Source organism: Haliaeetus albicilla, chromosome 2 (genome assembly GCF_947461875.1).
Source record: "Haliaeetus albicilla chromosome 2, bHalAlb1.1, whole genome shotgun sequence".
NCBI lineage: Eukaryota > Metazoa > Chordata > Aves > Accipitriformes > Accipitridae > Haliaeetus > Haliaeetus albicilla.
This window is the reverse complement of record NC_091484.1, coordinates 61212364-61234662: the sequence shown is the minus strand read 5'-3', so window position 1 is coordinate 61234662 and position 22299 is coordinate 61212364. Positions and strand designations below refer to the sequence as shown.

Here is a 22299-nt window from a genome sequence, read left to right as displayed (position 1 = left end):
TTTTCTCATAATTCAGAAAATCAGAGCTGAAGTATTTACAGCTAGTTTTGATGTTACTGAATGTGTTCTTTAGAAAAATCACTGAAGACTAAAAAGGTATTTGTATTAATTTCTGTAGGAGTAATTCTGTGGTAATTTAGAAGAGATCTTACACAGTATTTTTACCATCTTCAACACAAGTGCTATCAGACGTTTATTCAGTTTTTCAATTGAAAGTGTCAGTAATGTTGTCTACATGTATATCAGGTTTCATTTAAAAATTTCGGAATCACTTACAAAGGCTTCAAGTATTTTTAAGCATATATCAGCACGGTGGAAAGACGACGCTGATTTTGCCACCAATTCTGACACAGTCAGAATTCAGCTTCAAAAGAGTTTACCAACACACACCTCAGCCCCTTCCTTTACAGCACCTTTCACTTACCACCCAACCCTTGCTACTGCTGGAGTCCTGTTCCCCCTAAAGGCACCCTGGTGCATGGCTAAGGTGAGAGAGTCCTCACTGTTCTGTCCATAGAGGTTGTGTCTATATTTTCATGTACCGAAGCACACATTTTTCAAACACTTCTTTTGACCAGGGATCCTCAGACCTGGCAATGAGCAGATTGCAATTCCACATTGACACTGCCTGCCTGCAGGTCAGCCCCTTCTCCCTTCATCACATATTTTCAAGGCAGCTAGAGCAAACATATGTGTGGAAGATGAGTCAAACTGTAAATGGATCTGTACCTGCTTTTAATGTCCTCTAAGCAAGCATACAGATAAAAACTAGAAACAAACTTACTCAAAACCTTTTTAGAGGGTTAAGAAACTCTCTTTAAATAGTCCTGTCACAATCTATGGGATCTTTCATCTCATATATTACCTTCTTTAATGATGCAAGAATATCTAGTTCCATCAGCTGGTTGCATTTCCTTATTGCTATGAGATACGACGTGCCTCCTGAAGAGATAAGAACACTTGGGCAAACTTCCTCTCGTATCTCTCCAGAACACTGTCTGAGAAACTACTGAACGCTTAAGCTCATTGGTCACACATCCTATCAGCACCATTTTAAGACGATCAGTAAATGTTGGGTTTGGCTTTCAAATATGTAGCATGACAAGGTTTCTGCTTGAGAGGTGACATTTTATCAGAATTATTATATGTAATAAATATATAGATTATATAGGACATAAAGATATGAGCTGTTACACGCCATGGAGCGTCACAGAACAGCTCCAACTGTCATGGATATGGCTTAAGTCAAGGTACTGATAAGCATTACACAACTTTTTGAGGAAGATAAAAGACCAACCGGTATTAGGATTGCATGCTTAAACATGCAGTGATCAAGACTGAAAATTAAGGCTGCACCTGCTACATACTACCAATCTTTTCACAGAAGGCTTGGAAAAATCTCTACCCTGTCATCTGCAATAAGGCTTGTGCTTATGGACAGAAAAGAGAAGAGACTAAAGAAATTTAAATTGATGCTATTAGTTGTAACTTACCATTTGAAATTTAACTCCTGTGTTGCTACCGAGAGGAAAATACAGGAATCATTATTAGACTACTACTGTAGTTTACCTCAGTGGATCTTCGTGGGCCAGCTGCGATGGAACTATGTTCTGCACCACCACCAGGGAAGGAGCCTGGAGCTTCCCACGTTTTCCTCCCTAAAGCTTTTGGCTTTGCACTGGTGGAAACTTCCCTCTTTTGACAAAAGATAATGTTCTGCATTTTCAGCGGTTAGCTGGCTAAAAAAAAATGCAGTCCATTTTGACTCCTTGAAAAATTGCAGTTTTCATGCAGGGCTGAACAGGAATTACTAAATAAAGAAGATGACTACAGGCCACCATTTTTATCTCTGGATGTATAGTATAGATTTAGCACATGAGTAAAAGGAGAGATCAAGACTATTGCCACTGACCCCCAATCCTTGAAAGAGGAAGATATTACTAAATAAAGCTCCTAGATGATTTCGGGGAGTAGCTCCATGGCATACTGGATGAGAAAGCAACTCCTAATAACCCCAGAACAAGCAAGAAGATCAGCGTTACGTTCAAAGAGGTCATGTCAGTAAAGCACCCAAGGGGATGTCATGCAGCTAGGAACACCACTGAAATCTTTAATTTACACTGTGTTAAAATAACTTGCCACTCAAGCAGGAAGGAATTGTTTTGTCTGCTACAAACCATACAGCTAACTAGCAGCAGCTGCCCTAATGCTGAGTATGACCATTCCCTAATTTCACCAGTTGTGAAGACAAGCATGGCAGTGGGTTAATTACAATCAGTCTCCAGAACGGTGTCACAATTTTCTAGCAGAGACTAGCTTGTAAGAGCCTGGAAAACAAACCAAAAATATTTATGTAAGTTAAACTTCTCTTAGCTATGCTTTTGATTATATTAGGACATAGTGGCATTTGAATGGAGATATCTTCATGGAGAAACACCTGTATGAGCCTCTAAACCCCTCTACAAATACAGAACTAGCTTACTTGGCACAAGTATTGTTTGCACTTCTATTTACTTTACTTGAAGTGATACACATCAGATTGATGATATTAAAAAAAAAAACCCTAAACAAACAATACACTGTAGAACAAAGAGAATAAGGTTCATTTAAACACATTTCCTCAAGCAATGTGAAAACATTATTTTATTTTTCAGGTGAAATTACCAAGTCACTGTTTTAACTTTAACTATATATGATGAGAACCTGTTAATTTGATTACTTGATTAGGTATACGTAATCATTCTGCAAACTTCCAAGCGACAAAATCTAAATAGAGAAGGAATGAAACTAGACAGTGTGCTGGGTCTCATGAATCTCATCCTAGGGTACTCCAAGAACTAACGGATGAAAATTTCTGTGTTCTTAATATTTATCTGAATTCACTCAGGATGGGTGAGATACCAGATTTGAAAAGGGCCAATGTTGTGCCTACCCTTAAAATACAAGAGAAGATTTAGGAATTAAGATCAGCTAGGACAATCACCTTTCTGAGGCAGGGGAAACCCTCTAAATGCCTAGAAGATTTAAGAGATGATTAACAGCAAAAATGGCTTTAGGAGATAATCAGAAGCTTAAAACATTACCATGACATTGTGCAAAAACTGTATTTGCACTCGGATTTACAAATATTTGTCTGCAAGAAATGTAACATAATCTTTCCACTGCACTCAGTGATGGAGTACCATGTCCAGCTTTGAAAATCCTGCTTCAGAGGAGATGTGAGCTAACCTGAGAGACTCTGAAGAGCAGCAGCAGGACTCTTCAGGAGCTCAGTGATACTGATGTTTCCATCAATGTCACTGTGTATGGATACCAAGGCCTGTTTTCACCAAGAGACTTCTGAGTCCTCTGAGATTCCTCAGAATCCAAATTCTGGGAAAGATCATGCAAAGAAAACTCAGATTGTTTCAAATTGAATGCTTTGACTGAAAGGGAATTGACATCTCCCAGAGAAACGGATCTGAAAAGTTCTGACTCTGCCTGATACCAATTTCTAAGAGCCATCCACAGCTGTGGTGCTGCTCAGGTAATCCCACCATACCACAAGCACCCTAAACCAAAGTCTCTTCTACAGTTTTCACATTGGTTTTCAAACCTATGTAAGAGGGCTTTAAAAAGTGCTGGGAATTTGGATTTGAGAAAGTTCTATCAATCTCATCACTTAATTAGCAGGCAAATTAACAACAAAAGACAGGATCTGACTTTCGGTCTAGAAGAATACTACAGTCCATCCACCAAAAAAAGAAAAGATACACAAGCCTATCAGGTACAAGGGATATTAAATACATGGACATTGCTATTCCTTTTTATCGCATTTGCATGATGTTTTTTGCACTTTCAAACAAGAACCTCTCAACTGTAGAACAATTCGTGTCTTGATATCATACAAATAAACTTACTAAAACTGAACTCACCAGTAACATTTTAATCTACTAGAATATCCACAACATTAAATAAAGGCATAAATCTGAAAGTTACTGTTTCAATTCAAAACTCTAGCTTTTGTTTTGGTAACAGGACATACTCAAAAATTATACATGTTATATTTATAGGGTCAGTTCTGGACAGAAAAAAACTGGTTTTGCAGAAACAACCAGACTTGAGGGGGTTTTGACAGTGGGACTAATATTTCTGAGCCTTCTCATCCAAATTTTGCAAAATTAGTCCAGGTTTATGTGGTACTGATTGACTGGCATCTATTGAAACCTCTAACACTGAAATACAATTCAGCCATGGCACTTAGGTATTGCACTACACTCTTAAACCACTATAAACTTTGTATATATGTAAAAAGTGATATACTCTATATGAAATATATACTTATATCCTACATATGGCAAAGTGATATTGATAAGTTACATTATGAAACAAGGATCTATTAATGAGGAATATTTAAGTACCCACAATCTGTGCCACCTATTCATTTCCTTAATTTATTCTAACCTTCAAAACCTCTGACTGATTTCACAGAGACACAATTTAAAGAAAAATCATCTTCAAAAAAATTATACCTAATTTCCCCAAAAATTGTAGCCTCTCCAAAATTCCCTCATCTAGATGGTCTAAGCTTTTCTTCAGTTGTGGGGCAAATCGGTGGGGTTTTTTTCCCATCCCATTATTAGCTTTTATAATATAAGAAACAGAAGATCCTGAGCTTCCCAAGGGGACGTATAGTGCTCTCCTTCCAACCCTGCCAGGTCCCAAAGGAAGAGATTTCAAGGTGGATATATTTTTGCAATTGAAAAATAGTTCTGTAGCAGTGCAACTACTGTAACTTGGTTTCCAATGCATCTTTTTTTTCCTCTGATTGACTACTGACTTCATAAACTGAGTTATACTTAGTTTGCAGCATGCATTCAGCTCCAAAAAGTTTCCATCAGAATTCACGCAATCTCCTCCACAGTGTGAATTTGCCTCCCTGGTGAATTGTCTGAGCTGTGAGCTACAACCTGAGCTTGTCCCTGGGGCATGGCTTTCATGAGGTCTCACCCACATGTGAACTCTCTGATGTGTAAGAAGAGTTGAGCACGCACTGCAGCTTTTCCCTGAACATGATATTAATCAGGCTTCCTTCTCCACCCAGCCAGCAATTTTCCACAAAATTGTAGAAAAATATAGACATGTACTACTTGTCAGGTACAGAACAGAGTATCCTATACAGCATACAGTGTATACAGTATATCATAGAAATGCAGTGTTTTTGAGACACTTAACTCTCCATCATAATTGCACAAATTCAGATAATGGGTAAAAAGGTTACCGATGAAGGAAAGCCTGCCAGGGTGTTTTGACATGACCAATTTTTGCGGGAAATCATGCTTAAAAAAAGCTAAAGTATACTTTATGATTGGGTCTGAGTCATGATCTCACAGCAAATAAGAACAGAGGTTGGCCTATCATTCCTTACCTAAACAAATGTCCAGACATTCAGTTTTCAATAACCATAACTCCAGTTTATATACTGCATAATCTTAATTGGAAGGAAGCATGTTCAGTTGCCCTATTCATCCTCCAGGTGAAGTCATACATCAACAGCTATAGAAATAAATGTACACAGGCAATGAAAGAATGTCTACTGTCTCATACCTGATCCCTGTTTCTGCAATGCAACTATAAATTTCAAGAGTTATTTTAATAATGTTCTTTTCCAGCTTGAAAAGTTTTTATCTAGATTTCTTCTGTATTTTGGTATCTAATGGTCCATGTTATTTCTTCATTTCTAATACTAGTATACTAAAATGAAATAATACGTTCCTTATTGATTTGCAAAGCTATGTGTCTCAAGCTCAAAATTTTGAACAATTAAGCATATTAGCATGTACATGTCTGATATCAACTCTAGTTTCATTAGAGTTTTTCAGGCTACTGTACAAGACAGTAAAACTTCTGATTTTTTATTTATTTTAACATTGCAGTAAAACCTGCATTTTAAAAGCAAAAAAATATGTACTGGCAGTAAAGAAGACAGCTAGCAGTAGATTTGTGAGATAATGAACATTTGAATATACAAGTACTTATAAGATCTGTGTTCTCTGTCTTGATGAATATTAAACAGTTGCAGAGGAAATAAAAGTACTGTAGGCTAAATACAAACATTCTTTGCTTTTCTATTCTTTTAATAATGAACTTCCTTGGAAGGCTAACCCCTAATCTTACATGTGTTCTGTATTTGTAGGTACATCTCCATCAGGAAATGCTGTGAAATGGAAGTTCCTGACAGATAAAGTTCTTGGCCTTAAACATTCCATATATATTACTTGATTGTCAGAGAGAATAATTTCCAAACTTTGCCCATGATTCAGTATCTCTTTATTTAAAAACCTTGGAGATAATTAGTAGTACACATATGGATTATATAGTCATTGTTATGGTGGAGTTTGTCATGAAAATAAAATGGGGAAAATATAATTAATTCTACTTTTTATGGTGCTGTTATTGCTTGTTCTGCATGAAGAGCCCATAGATATGAATTCCACTATATCCCTAAAGTCCTTTGGCCCCTATCTAATCCCTATCCCTATCCCCGAACTAGGGATGGGACAAATGGGTTTTGTCTGGTTTTGGATCCAGCTGAGTATGAGATACCTAGAGTTTTAGTCTAAATATATTGCATTCCAATTACCATAGTCTGCAAAGTAAAGTGCAGAGGAGGAACCAGGGAGGAAAATCTAATGGAAAAAAATAGAGTGAAAAATAAAGCAAAGTGAAACGATGTGAAGACAAATAATAAAGCAAATATCAAAACTCAATAAAATGGGACAGAGGAAGGAAATTGAAAAGACAGTCATTAGTATATTCTCTGCTTTTCTTGGAGGAAAGTATGGGTGAGAGAAATTCATAAAGCTCTTCTATCAGTAACACATCCCAGAGGTGAAAAAATAGTATTTTAATTGATTCAGTCTTGAAAGAGAGAATGAAAAATGAAAGGTTTACCTATCTCCATTTTTTCTTCAAACCAGCAAATCCTAAAATGACGTTGAGTTTACAAAGACAGTCACTTGCCGGGTGGGAAATGCCAAAACTCAGATTGTCTCTGCCACCCTGTTTCCTGCCCCATGGGCACAGGAGCTGTGGTACAGCCTGTCCTTACCCACACCCACCCCGTCCTTGATACAGGCCATCGTCTTGTTCTGTGCACAAAATGAACAGGGCTTGTTTCACACACACACAGTCAAATGCTTCGTCTTAACTATTCTGGATGTGGACTTGGGGTTCACGTACCGCATGGTTGTCAGACCTTGGTCTGAAGACCAAGCAACAAATTTTGTAGTCTGGGCCTCAGTATTCCTCATTACCATATTAAAGTAGGTAAATATTTGTGAAATACCATTCTTACAACAGCCCCTGTGAAGTAAGGATCTTATTGTACCCCTTCCTCCCTTTTTTAGCAAGATAAAAAGCTGGCATCCGGAGAAATTATGGTCAAAGATGTTCATTAAATTCAGGTGAAGAGTAACAGATAAGTACAAGATGACCTTTTCAAGTCCTTTGTATTAAACAGTACTTCATGCAATAAAATCACAGCTGACACTGACTTCAGTTACTGTTATGTGTGTTCAGCACTGCAAATCAGAACCCATGGTCTCAGACTTGCACATCAAAAAACTAAAACAAAAAGCAAATCCACACAGCCAGCATTCCCCGGTGAAAGTTGGGGCAGTATATTGGATACCACAGAGACCTCCATGGCAGAGGCAGAGAGAGATTCACTCCAGCCTTTAATGGCTTTACCTATAAGGACTACTTTTATCTCTGCCACAAGCATCCCCCCCCGCCTATACAATCCAACATAACAGTTAAGCACAACTCATCCCATGCACAACACAGGGCAGGAATCCTGTAGAAAAAACCCCAACATATAATCATAATTAAAATGAGTCATCATGCTTTACAGTCCCATTAAAATTGTAACCGCAATTTTGAATTTCCTACCTGTTAAGCACTGAGCTTTGCTGGATTGATGTCTGTTGACACCATTCATGCATATTATCTCTTTGGTTTTAATTTAAAAGAATTTCAGAGAAACCAGAAATGCTATCATGTTGCTCATGAAGACATGCAAAGCTCACTAGCAGGAACTAGTCCATCAGTTGTGGGTTGATCTCTTGTGCACAGAGCAGGATTTTAAGGGGTAACACACACATGGGGCCATGGGATACCACTGACATTGCATGACAACAGATGAAGGTTGGTCAAACAGATCCCCCTCTTCCACATCAGGCTGTTCAGGACCCCACTCCCCACCTGAGAGACCCTCCTGCTCCCAACTTCCCCATCCCAGCCCCTCTGACCCACCCGTTCCTAAAATCCAATCCTTTGCCATTTTTTCTCCTCCAAGCTCCAGTCCTCCTCCCAAGGGAGCTCTCAGCCTCACCTCACCATGCTCCCTATTTCAGCCATCACATTCAGCCGGTACCTGCCCTCTGGCACTTCTCCCACTTTCCCTCTTTTCCTCTTCAAGACCACACAAACACTCTTAGGCTGCTGCTCGCACTCTCTTGTGTTACTCAGCCTCATCTCCAGGGCGCTGCCCTGTGGCTCCTATGCCCTTCACTCTTTTTTTTGGCTTCTGCCATACCTGCCGCCTCTCCATCATCCAGCTCTGCACCTGCTTCTCACAAAACGTCTTCCAAATCCCTTTGGCCAATGCTTGGACTCCACTGGGGGCTGTCCAGCCAGTCCCACTTTCAGAGAAAAGCCACACACTCTACATTTCCATCACCCTTATAATACGCTCCCTTCAGAAGTATCAATATTTGTTCTTCAACATCTTTTGCAAAAACAGCTCACAGTAACATCTTGCCTAATGTACACAAATCATCCCAATCCAGAAAGCCAGTAGATAACAGGGATTAATTCATGCTCCAGAAAACAGTAAGCTTAATGCTATAAATACTAAAAGCACATGCCAGGTTGCAGCACTACTGATAGCCACTAGGTTTTTCTTTTAGAGAAATCTCACCTAAACCACTAAGCAGTGAGTGCAACCCTTGCTTTTAGTTGCAAAGCATTATATAGCCCCCAAGCATTTAAATAACATGAGTAAAAGTAGGCCCTGAGAGCTCCATAAAAATCACATCCGTTAAAAGGACACACTTGCTATTCTGTAAATCCCACATAACTTCCTTTTCTCAAGGCACCAAATGAGAGAACACGAAGGGGAGAAACTACTGTTTAAAAACCTTTAACTTGGTGAAAAAGCATACTGTCACAAGGCTTTCTGTGAAAGTTTTTAAACTTTAAAAACTTGATGGAGAAACATCATTTACTATAGCATCAATAAATATTTGGTTACCAGGGCAGAAAAAAAATGTACATCTGCTTTTTTTATTTTTGGAGTGAAGGTTTTAATTTCTTGCATACGTCACAAGATCAAAAATGAGTTTCCACATTAAATCGTTAAATAAGCAAGACGATCTGTGAGTGAGACCAGAAGTTTAAGCCCTCCCACCTCCAGTTTTTCTATTTGCTCTCTTCTGCCTTTAATAAAGTGCTTCAGACCCAGTTTTCTTTGTAGAAACAAACAGATCATCCATCTCCCTGAGTAAGATTAGGTGTCATCACTTCCCCCTTCTTTGTGAAATAATAAAAGTCATACTGCAGGGAAAAAAAATATTCTTTTAAACCTTATTCAGCCAGGAATAAAAACTGTAACCTTGGGTGCCATGTGTGTGAAATGATGATACACAGTTTCAAGTTACAAACATCTACAATTTACACTTCTTTTTCCTATGGATTTAGGATGGAGGGGCAGCAATTTCTGTTCTGGATTGAAAGGATTCTGCTTCTCATTCACATTTAAATATAGAACCTATTAAAAGTCCAATTAGAATACTGCTACTTTTATTTCCTAATAGAATGGCAACTTACCCTCATTTTTCACCATGCAGATTAAATGGCTACTTTTAAATGCAGTTCTAAGGAGTACTGTCACAAAAACTAAGTTAAAAAGAGGCAATGGTAATGTTCCTGCAGCCCATTGCTCAACAGATCAGTGAAAGCAGATCGTAATCTTATATTATCCTCCACATTTGTTTGCATTTTGAAAGCATATAAGCCTTTCCAAATACACTTGATCTGTTTAGTTTTTATACAAGAAATCAACTCACAGCTGCCTTGTTAGGACCCATAAACAGGAGTTTTACTTGCAAGGTTGAATGAGATTCTGTGCCTGCATTGATGTCTATGTTCTCATATTATTTAATCTTTCTCACCCTTGCCAATAATTTCAAATTATCATTTCAAATTAAGCTTCACGACACAGGGTCACATTTAGACTGTAAAAGATTGTGATTTACCACTTTGAGAGCCTAACATTTTTAGCTTGTATACAGCACCCAGCCACAAATGAACAACAAAAATGTTTTGAGTCCTTTTATTTTCAAAACAAATCTTTATGTACCAGAATCTGTCATTCAGAAACAATACACACACACACACACACACATATACACACATACATACACACCCCCTATTCTACAATAATTGATGTTTGGGGTTTATTAAAAATGCAATTACAAATGCATTTGATTATTTCTTTTGCAGCATGAAATAACCGGTTACCTTTCAGGAAAGGAGACCTCCGTGGCACAAGCCCGTCTGTGATTTCCACCTGCTCTTGCTGATGCTGTTTAACCAGGTTTCCTTCGCTGCCAGCTCTGAAAATCTTTTCACCTAGCCTAATTTTTCGTGATCGGCTGTTAAAATCTTCTTTCCTAGACAAAGGCGATTTAGGAGCTGTATTAGCTGACAAAGGTCGAGCCAAGCGAGAGGGTTTGGACATTCTGCCTGTGCAGGAATGTACCTGCTCTGAAAGCAATTTCTAAAAAAATCCTTCCCAGCTCACTTTCCAGCACAGAGGCTGGGGAGTTTGTGTGTGCAGCGCAGCTGGATGTGAAGTGCTGTGCTGTCAGTCCGATCAGTTTTAAACACCAGGCGTTGGGTGGTCACGCAGACACTTTCCCAGACCTGTGGAATGTAAATGTGTGCTGGGGTAAAACAGATGACTCTGCTCCGGTGCTGAGTCCCAACCGTGCTTTGGGGAGCAGATGCTCTTCCAGGGACTGTTTCAAGCTCCCGGCGTGCACCAACAAAGCACCGGGCAGCACCGGAGCAGGAGGGGAATGCCCCACCTATGCAGGTACGATGTGAAAAACCACCCAGGCACGGGGTTACGTCTGCATGCGGGACCTTCCCGCATTCCTCTCCCAACCCTCTCTCTCAAACAAACGCTTTCTTGTTTTAGCAAATTTCTTCACTGTGTGCCAAAACCACGCTGCTTCAGTGCTGTATGGTAAATGCCTAATGTCAAGAATCCGTTCGAGTTAAGCATGCTGCGAGCTTAAATTGGATTAAATGGTGCATATTCTCCTGCCACTGTATTTTCTAACTCACCAAAATAAATGAAGGATTGACAGTGAATATCATCTCTTTTTGAAAAATGGCCCAAATCCCTTATTATTAACTGGCATTGCTTAGGAAATAACACTGCACAGAATATTGCCCATTATACTTTCCTCTTTCATTGGTACATATACACCTAAAAAACCCCCACCTTCTTGCACACTACAGACAACCATGTTCTCTACTGAGTCTCCATATAAAAAATTCCTGACCTCAGGCTACATTATTTCAAACCTCAGTTCCTGGGTGCTTTTCTTTGAAAATGCCTAGGCAAAGCCTGCCTAACTCTCTCTGCCAACCCTGTGTTTGTGAATGCTGCCAAGATGCAGAGTATTTGGTCACATGAAAAGAAAATTCCACTCACCGTAATTTTGCAAACAACTCCTAAAGAAAAAAAACACAGTGTAAACCAGAGAAAACATCACAGCTACAGTTACAGTAAAATCTTCACACTGAATTTTAAAATGTATTCCTCAATATCCCAGGCAACCAGTACGCTATATCGATAACAGAGTATGAGGGACCATTTTCTTTCAAAGCTAAAACAAACATAAGCAAATCAATGCTAGCAGAGCTAAAGTACTAATAGTTATTTAGGAGAAATGCTTAACAAGCAATAAGACGGGAAAACATGACTAAATTATTACAGGCATTCCTCATTTTCTCTGATGGCAATTGTGCAATGCAGTAAAATACTTCTGCATGCTATTTCCACATTTTTTTCAAGAGTCCCACATTAAAGAGGTAATTGTTTATGCTTCCTCTATAAAGCGTATTGCCTATTGCTTTGTTGCCCCATCAAGAACGGGACAGACTAAGTGCAATACAGCAAGCTTTGCCGTGAGAATTGATAATATTCTGCATATTGTTTTATCAACATAGTAGGAGCTCTAAGTGACTGGGAAGACTTCAACTCTCAAGGAGGGACTTGACGGACAGGAGAATAACTCTGGGCTGATAAGCAGTGCTCAGGCATAGCAGGTCATGCAGAAGAAGATGGAGAACAGAAACAGGACTGAAACTAGAAGATGAATGGAGAGTTAATCATGTAACTGGAGTGAGGAATGAGTGAAGAAGGAAGAAAAAAAGTGAAAGCCAGTAAGTATGTGAGAGCTCAGTTGTACTGAGTCTAAGAAGTACTGTCATTCCCTCTAAAGATCTCGGACTGTTTTGCAAACAGTTACTTTGAAGATCTTCCACTAGGATTTCTTTACCAAACACAAATACCCTGTGCTTAGAAGAGTTTTTAAGCAGTGACAATAATGCCTCTGATACTACATAGACATATTTTAATTCTCCCAAACACAGGACAATTGTGATATAAAATCCAGCTCTGACTGACAACATAAATAGTAGTGGTTTGATTTTTGACTCAATACTGCTAAGGCGAAATCTTACTGAGATTACTGTACATTGCACATTCACCCGAATTGAGCACCCTTAGCACAGGGTGCTCTTCAAAAAAGCAGCCTCATCTGTGAAGCAGGAGGCTAACCAGACAGTCACATTACCCATAAACTGAAAATAATTTCTAGGCAAAGCAAGGACATCATGAATTCAAGTTTTTCCTAAGGCTCTCTCTATAGCAACAAGAGATGGGAAAAGAAAGACATTATCCATCTGCTTCTGACAGGAAAAGTGCGGCCCCTAAGTCTTGTCCATTCAGATACCAAGGTGACACTTCTGCACTGTGAGACAGCAGCAACATCCTGATCGACATTCATTTTTGACAAGGAAGAAGCTCTTTGTCTCACAGCAGAGACACAGCCATGCAGAAATGGGGTGAGTTAAACATGTTCCTCAAACATGGGAAATTTCCAGAATACTCCAGTCAAAGGCGACCATTTTCAGTAATATCTCGGTGCCTGAATAGCAATCAGGTGCCTAATGGCATTATTTCATGTGAGGAGAGGCTGAGAGAGCTGTGACTGCTCAGTCTGGAGGAGAGAAGACTCAGGGGCATCTTACCCATGTGCATAAATATCTGATGTGGGGATGAAAGGGGATGGAGCCAGGCTCTTCTCAGTGGTGCCCAGCGACAGGACAAGAGGCAATAGGCACAAACTGAAATACAGGAAACATGAAGAAGATAAGAAAAAGCTTTTTATACAGTAAAGGTGGTCAGACACTTGCACAGGTTGACCAGAAAGGTCATGAAGTCTCCATCCTTGGAGATAATCAACACCCAACCAGGCACGGTCCTGACCAGCCCGCTGTAGCTGAGCCTGCCTGAGCTGGGGGTTGGACTAGGTAATTTCCAGAAGTGCCTTCCCAACCCAACTGTTCTATGATTCTGCATTATCAAATATATTCAGAGCCTATTTATAATCTGGAAGCTTAAGTATCTTTAAATCTGTCCAACAGTAGCTGTTTCTTTTTCCAAAGTCCCAGCAATTAAACTATCCCATGCCTGATTGCCGTTTCTGGGAGGATTTGTTTCCTTTCTGGTCATTACTCCCTTTTAGCCTCCTGCAGTCTGTGGCACAGCGTTCCCCAAAATGGTCTTGTTTGTTTTAAAGGCCCTGAGATGTGACACTGGTGATTCCAGCCATAAGCATCAAACCTTTAAAAAAAACAAAACAAAACAAACCACCACCAAAAATAAGCCCAGGTTGCTTAGCTGATTGTGTTTCAGGCTGGATTAGACACAGTAAATCACTCATGGGATGAAACAGCACGAGGGCATGCAGCCCAGGGTTGCTGCCAGCTCCCCATCACCCACATCCCGACTGCACAGGTCCTCTCCGCACCCCCCTCCCCCCCCCCCAAAGCCCTGGGCTCCCCCCGGCTGCAGGGCAGGGCCCTCCCTGCTATCCCGCCCCCTCCACCACAGGTTCCTAATGAAGCTCTCCAGGCAGCAAGACTTTCATCAGCTCTCGGGCTTTTCTGAAGCCCCAAGGTACTCTTTTGAACTACTTAAAAAAACCCACAAAACCAAAAAAAAATCCCCAACCAAAAAAGCAAACAAACCCCCCACAAACAAACAAACAAACAAAAAGCCCAAAAGAAACCCAACCCCTTTTCCCTGAGATTTCAGATAGCCAACTTCAGCTAGGTAGAGACATCATATTGATGTAGCATACCATTAAGCAAAAAGTAGTTCAGTCTGTCAGGTTTTCCTGAAGTGCTGTGGGAAATTTTCGAGTGCTTTGGGTCAATGAATAAACTCTGTCACTGCCTCACATAGCAGAAATTAATATTAAGGGGCCAACAGTGCAGTCTATGCTTTTGAATAATCACATATATGTAAACCAGTAATATTTTTAGAATACCATGCATTTTCCATACACTGTTTAAAACATTGTCCTACTAGCTTCAAAATACAAGTCTCCTCCTTCCTGTCTAGAAAATAAATAACTGCTGAAATATGACAATGAGAATTTGTTAAGAGTTAGCTAACAGAAGGCATTTTTACCATAGCATATTAAATAGGTTATTATACTGCTATTAACTTAAGTAACGTTTGTGCCCCCTGGGATAAAAGAAACATGACTAGAGATGTTATTAATCCAAACAAAGCATTTGCAAAGCTTGAAATTTCCTTTTTTGGGCACCCATGAAGTTCTAGTTTACATTCACACATAAAGAGCTGGGGAGGGGAGAGGATCCCTCGCATGCAAACCAGGAAAAACTGGTAGCTGATGCAGTACGGTTTAGGATGTGGTGTTTTCTCAGCCTCACCAAATCCTCTCCCATATTTTGGCCTGCAACTATCTAAAGAGAGAAAGGCACATATACACAAATATTTCAACTCCAGCAGACTGTTTCTGAACTATTGAGAGGCAACAACTGCTACACCACTAAATGGAAGTTGCAGGTGCAGAAGTTAAAACCGTAAATTAATGAAGTCTTCTCTTTACAAAATCGAGCAAGTAACCAGATGGCATAACATTTTCAGCATGAAATGAGAAATAAATGTATAGGCACCAAAAGAACAAGATCAGTGATGAAATCAATTTCAGATGCAAGTCACAGATAGGTATGTAATGTGATAAAAAAAAAGTTTACTGCTTCAGAGAGGTACATTTTCTAGTAACTGAAGCATGCAAAATTAGTGACAAGTTAATTTTGCAGATGTTAAAGCTTTCTTAGAACTATGTGCCAGTGCTTTATTTCTCCCATACATGATTTCTGAAATAGTCACATAATCAGAAGGTGCTTCATGTTCAATATATTGAGACCCAATTTAAAACATTTCACACAAATCTAAAAACATTCTTCCTGGAAAAATAAACCATGCAAAAGGAACCTAGTCAGTCATTCAGTGACAGGTGAACCCCCCAACAGAAAGCAAGCTGTAATTATGGCAAGTCCTGTTACTCTTTAATATGGTCTTAAAAGGAAAAGACTGTTAAGGGTCCTGCTGTAATATAATAGCTGCCTAGAAGATGCTATAATTAAAGCAGAGTTTTCATTTCTATCAGGAAACCCTGTTCCAGAGATTTACAACTCAGCCATAAAAATTTAATCTCAGCTCCAAGACTTAAAAAAAAAAAATCAAAATCAGAAAAAAATCCTTCAAGTCTAGTTTAATTCCTTTTCGTCAAGTTTTAGAAAATTAAACCATAAGCAAAACCTTTCTTAAAGACAGAAGACTTTACAGCTGTGGAATCTGAACACCTTATTCTGCCCCCAAACCAGAAATACCATCAGTAAGGGCAAAACGAATTTTCTTTATTATTCTACCGCTTCTGCATCTTGCATTTGGCTTTGGTTCAAAATCTTCAAAGTCCTGTATTTGCCTGAGTACACAGGTCTGTGACCTACTAATAAAGTGTTTACATATATTGAACTATATCATGGTTACAGTTTTTCTAACCCAGTATAGTTATATCACAATTGTCCATCATCTGGTGTTGTTCTGTCCTCAGGATGCCTTTTGATGACCACACTTGGTTCCCTTCCCCACCTGAAGGATAATATGAGCCTAAGCACACTTACACACGCATAACTGCATCTATCCATGGATGGATGGTGCAGAAGAACAAAGCAGTGGGGTATTTGCGTGCAAACACAGCCAGTAACATTTGAACTGTTTGCCAAGACTGTTGCTAAGATTTCCAACTGGTGCCAACTGTGGTGGTAGGCTTGGGTATATTATCCTGATGAGATGATGTTAATCACTAAACAATTCCAGAAGGAGCAATCAGCTGTGAACTGCTGCCCATGCAACTCATAACAAATCCTTTTTTTTGCAGAACGTTACCTTTTTCTGTATATAAACCACTCACAGAAGAATACAAAATCCAAAGATTTATTCCGTATGTAAATTATTACTAAACTTTACCAAACAAGTGTTCTGTGATGTGGCTGTTCTTGGTGCTATACTGGTTGGCTGTAATGACTAAAAGAGCTAGAATTTATACAATCTTGGTTCAAAGTTGTTTCACTTGTTCAGATGTTTTAATCAAATCAAATAAGAACTTAGGCTCAATACATTCTTAAAGGAATACGCCTTAGCTGTAAATCACAGCAGATCATTACCATTATTACTTTGTTTTTAAATAACATATGAATACTGCCTTCCACATCTGCAGTTATTTCACATTAGATTCTTAAAGCATTTTAAAGATGTGCACAAAAATATCTTTTGTCGAATTTAAAGCGTTAGTAGTTTTTTAATAAAAGAGAAAAGTATCCGAGTTTCAAAATCTCTTCTGAAATTATGCAAGTGAAACTACGGCTGGCTTAGTCTTTAATGCCACTATAAATACGGGAGGGAGAGGAGCAACATGAAACACTAACTGACATTTTACTCTGGAGAAAATGTTAGTTTCAAATGCTAGTTGCTAATTTGTTTTAACATAGCTGCAGCCTTCTCTAACTTTTTGCATCATCATTTTCAAATTACCACCTCTTAATAAAAGAATAACCTTTTAAAGAGCTCTGACACATCAAAAATACAATATGGAAAGCTTAAAGTTTTACAGAAGATGAAATATGCCTTACAGAAAATCAGCCCACGTGATGGTTTGAATGAAATCTTGGAATGAAGAGAAGAGGAAACAGGTAGGAAGCAGAAACAGACTGGATATGCCAGGAGACAAACTGACTGACATATTTGACTGACAGAATCCTGCCCATATGGTCAATGCACAGATAAACCATTTCCATTGTTTCAATACTCCTCTTTTATCCTGAAGTTCTGTATCACCCACATGGTCAAAAAAAAAAAAAAGAAAAACTAAAAGAAGCAACTGCAAGGAGGACAAACTTTAGGTGTGAAGGTAACCCACTCATATCCTACGTGAAGAATTTTAACTATTCCTCGTGCAGTGAAGTCCCATCAACAACACCCTGGAACAGATGCTGCAATGGATGCTCTCATAAGGAGGACCCAAACTAAAAGAAAAGAGAACAATCGGAAGATAATGGTTGCCCTCTGAAGACGGTGGTGAGAAGGAATAGCTGACTGGGGCAGCCATAGCTCTGGCACTCTTGGCTGGACCATCACAGTCTTTTTCCACCACAGATCTTGGATGTAAAGAAAAGTCTCCACAAGTCTATGGAAATGGGAAGGTAAACAAGCAGATACAGAGCTCTGTATAATCAGGTATTACAATAACAACTGAGACCAGAATTAAATTGGGGGGCTTTTTTTTTTTTTTTAAGCAAAAGCAATTAGCCAGAGTAACTATCTAAACTGCAAGCAGGCACAGAAAGAGAGTATTATACCAATCCAGTGTTCTTTTCTCGGGAGCAGCTCTGGCAGTGATGACTTAGCCAACAGCAGAGCAAAAATGTATTTGTCTATTTGTGAGATGCAATTTTTTTCAGAGACCCATTAATGAATATTTCAAGAAACTAATCTGATCAGTTTTCTGTGATTTTTGTGCTTTTTCAGTGTTTGGGGGGAGACAAAGGGAGAAAAAGTGGGAGTTGTATTTTTGCATGTGTGTTTTTGACTGCCACAGGAAAGAAAAAATGTTTCTTTCCCATAAGTCCCGTTTAAGATTTGCATTATCACACTACAGCAAGCTTTACTTTTTGCACAGTGTTACTTAACACACATGATGCATGAGGTTCACTTTGGTGTGAAAAATTGCAAGTGACTGGTGTTGAATTCAATCCCTTCTGTCACTTACTGTCCTTACAGCACCATAACAAGTGCCCCATAATGCTGACTGCATGGGTTTGAGTAAATTGTCTATGAACAGTCAGCTGCTCAATACCTTGCTGTCTGAGCAACTCTGGAGAGAGGAACATGCTTGTTAAAACAACAATAAAGAAATCTGCACCTCAATTTATTTGTGTTTATATAGCTATATATGATAGTTCAGGTAATCTGAGTTTACTGCTACTCCCCTAAAAAGCACGGGCAGTGGATCCTCACGTGCTCAAGCCATCTGGAAAGATATTTCTTGGTTTCAATCTACCCATACTTCTAGACACTAAATGTTCTGAAATCTGGAGATTTTATGCAGATGACTTAATATCCTGCTTTGCATATTTGATGATTCATTACCTTATTTACATAAATGACAACAAATGGTCCCAATTACTAGCACTTAAGTCTGAAAAGGCTGCAGCACAGAGCATGCTTTAGAAATGCAGCAACTGCTCTTTTCTTTATTTCTGGGGTGCTGTCCAGGTTACCCTGCTGGCTCCTCCAGCCTCCGTCATTAGGTATTGCTCGTCAGGAACATAAAGGGAAAATCCAATACAGTGATCAAACAACAGACAATAGTAGATGGCAATGAAGCAACGAAAGCTGAAATAGTAGTCTTTCCAGCCAAGAAAAACCTTGAAAAGAACCAATAACCCCACCATTAAAACATAAGGGCCTATGAAGTACGTTATTAACAACCCCAAACTGTTTTCTGCATGGAAAATTAAACTGGTGACCATGCCAAGTGCAATATATAAACATAAAATCTCCTTTGAAAAAAAGCTCAACAGCCATTTGTGGAGACAGGTTAACACACGTTGAAATAAAGAGGACACTGCATGACTAGCATTTCTGCCTAGAACCATGAAGGAAATTGGTAAAACGATGTTTTGAATGCATACTCTATTTCCCAAAGAGCACATTATTTACTACACTCTACCAGTGTTCTGTGATCTGGCTGTTCTTGATGCTATATTGTTTGGCTGTAATGACTAAAACAGTTAAAAATATGGTCTTAGTTCAAAGTTGTTTCATTTGTTCTGATGTGTTAATCAAATAAAATAAAAATTTAACTTCAATATGTTGTTGACTGATCTTAAAGTGTTAAAATAAAAATGATGCTATAAGGACTGCTACATAAAGAGCAGACAGACATGTGTACTTAAAAACACATACAAATCAAGAGAGACAGAAAGAAAATAGGTGAAAAGAAGAACAGGAAGGAGGACAATAACTCCCCTCCAGTAAGCCCTCCTGTGTTATTAACGAGCACCAGTCTGTTACCAGGGAGGCTTCAGCAAGTCTTGACCTGAATTCCCTGCACTGACATACAATCACCAAATCTACTATGTTATTATATGAAGCATGAAAGAAACAGAATAATTCAGAAGCTATTAAAAATTAATGTTATAAATTCTGAGCGCAACCCTTCATGATGTCCCTCATTTTAATAGTCCTTAAAACACCTTTCAGTGAAAAGGTCTGTATAAGGGGAAGTCTGGAATAACTTGGGTCAAGAAAATCAGGTTTCTCACGTCAATAAAGACTCCTTTGAGAGGGAAGAATAGGACCTGAGTAACTTCCATCTTTAACATTCAAATTAAATGGATCTTTTCCATCTCTGGTGGCCTTTAAAGACCAGTTTGTAAATTATTTACTCCCATGTCAATATTAAGTTTTGCAGCTGGGAATTCAAATAGCTCCCCAATAACAAATGAACCTAAAGAAAACTACTGCCTCCTCCTTTACATATAACAACTCTGCAATGTTAAGAGCCATAGCAAAAATGGAGGCAGTGACCGCAAAGCCAGCTTCAAGCAAGTAACCCTTCCAGGTGTAAAGACAAGACCTTAATTAATGTATCTTTCACATCTGACAATGTTTTCAACTGAATAAAATAATCCCATTCTCAGTCACTTGCCAAGTAGTATGGCACACATCTTAATACTTTTGAAGAGCAATATTATACAACAACAGTAAAAAAGAAAAATATTTTTTTAATTAACAATGGTTTAGAACATTTTCTGCCTAAACTTTTCATCCCAAGCATCCCCACAATTTTCTACAGCAAAAACAAATCAGCCATCTTCTTCCACTAGCAGTGATTACCTCTGTTGGTCTGTTCTGCAGCTAATAAGATCACAGTCTTATTACTTATCTCTTAGTAACACCAGTTTTATTCTAGTGACTAAATCCACCCATTTAGGGTTCTACACACAAACGTAATTGGACAGGTAATTTTAATTCAGCAGAACATAACCACATAACAAGAGTCTGGTCCAGATTCAGGATTTAATCCTATACTTTCCAAGCGCACTATGGCATATTAAGTTAATCTTACAGTAGCTGTTATACCATACTATACCTTGGTCCCATCTCTATCTCAGCCACCAGACTCTGCAGTTAGAGTTGCTCCTTTGGTTGTTCTTTCCATTTATTCAACTGAGCATCAAGTTTTACTGTGCTAAATATGCTACAAAGCCTGTCAAAAAGGAAGCCTTGCAGTCTGCAGGATGATATCGCCCACCAGGCACACTTGAGCTGTGATGGTGAAGAAGCCTAGTGGGCTTGACAACAAGGTCAAATTTCAACATAGCGCTAATGGACACATGCAATCTGCAAAGCACAAATCTCAGATTAGCTCTGTGAGAGGTAAAAAAAATACAAAACACCCTGAAACCTTATTTAAGACACTTTTCTTTATAGCTAATATTATTCATGAATCAGAGTAAGTGTGTTATTTTACCAACGGTCCATAAGACCCTATTAAAATCATAAATATACCAGTTAGACTTCAGGGAACTGTGTGGTTTTACTCATTTCTAAAAAATAGACACTATTGATGAGAAAAAACTTTCCTAGCAATACAAATGACAGAGTGGCAGGCTGGAGCTATGGTGTACTTCAGGGTGATTTGTTCAGCAAAAACAACAGGTGCAGCTGGCTTTTTCCAGCCATAAGTCTTTCCATTTGCAAGCTAATAGTAAGTTGCCAAGTCAATGTATGCCTCTGTAGTTTATGTTACATACAAGGAATTTTTATAAAGTTGCATAATCGTCACAGAAGTTTAATTTTAGACAAATGAAGAATTCACAGAACAGCTAATTAAACCCTCAAAAGCAATCTTTTATTAATTTAGGGGCGAAATGCCTATTCCATTCACAGAATAACAATTAGGATAAAGGATAAATCAATACATTTGCATTTATCAATTACTGTTATTCACCAAGCAGAATTCAGGAACTTTGATAAAGAATCTTCAATTCCTTTAGTCCTTAATTACAACTCATTAACTTTTCATTAACTTCAAGCTTAGTAAAAAGCAACAGCAAGTCTTTGATGCTACCAGGGCTGGCAGCGCTAGATGCTAGATACATTCTTTGTTTTGTGGAAGTTACTTGTGTTTAGCCAGTTACGCCATTGCTATATCACAGCAACACATCAATCAATGATACGAAAATACCCCATGCCTCTTCATTTAAATTGACTCTACCTACACTTTTAAGCTTTGAAGTAACTTTTAAGATAACATGTAACACCACTCGGCTTCTTAAAAAAGGGACAGTGAACTGTGAAAGATCTGTGGAGATTATTCAGGAATGCTTGTCCTGCAAACGTGCAGCCAACCTCTCACCATCTCAGCTACAAAAGGGTTTGGGACCCAGGTGGCAGTGGTGCAGGAGACCTTGCAAGACCGTGGGGTGCTAAAGGCACAGAGGAGAAGAGATGAAGTTGAACCCCCACCAAAGAGCAGAGCACCAAGACTAGAGTTATGGGAAATCTTTTAC

General features: G+C 38.9%; 1 protein-coding gene across 8 annotated transcripts in view; it reads right to left on the bottom strand.

Annotated features, from left to right (window-relative positions):
* Positions 1 to 22299, bottom strand: part of KIAA1217 (KIAA1217 ortholog) — a 374649-nt gene that overhangs the window by 236224 nt on the left and 116126 nt on the right. For 2 of the 8 annotated variants that reach the window (XM_069776928.1, XM_069777051.1), the window contains exon 1: positions 10564 to 10847. The exons of 1 other annotated variant lie outside the window; for it this stretch is intronic. In XM_069776928.1, the coding sequence (XP_069633029.1) occupies positions 10564 to 10783 (220 nt within the window). In that variant the 5' untranslated portion in view covers positions 10784 to 10847. Of the gene's footprint in view, positions 1 to 10563; positions 10860 to 22299 lie in introns of those variants that run through there. 5 more of the 8 variants (XM_069777068.1, XM_069777043.1, XM_069776971.1 and 2 more) reach the window with 5 other exon arrangements.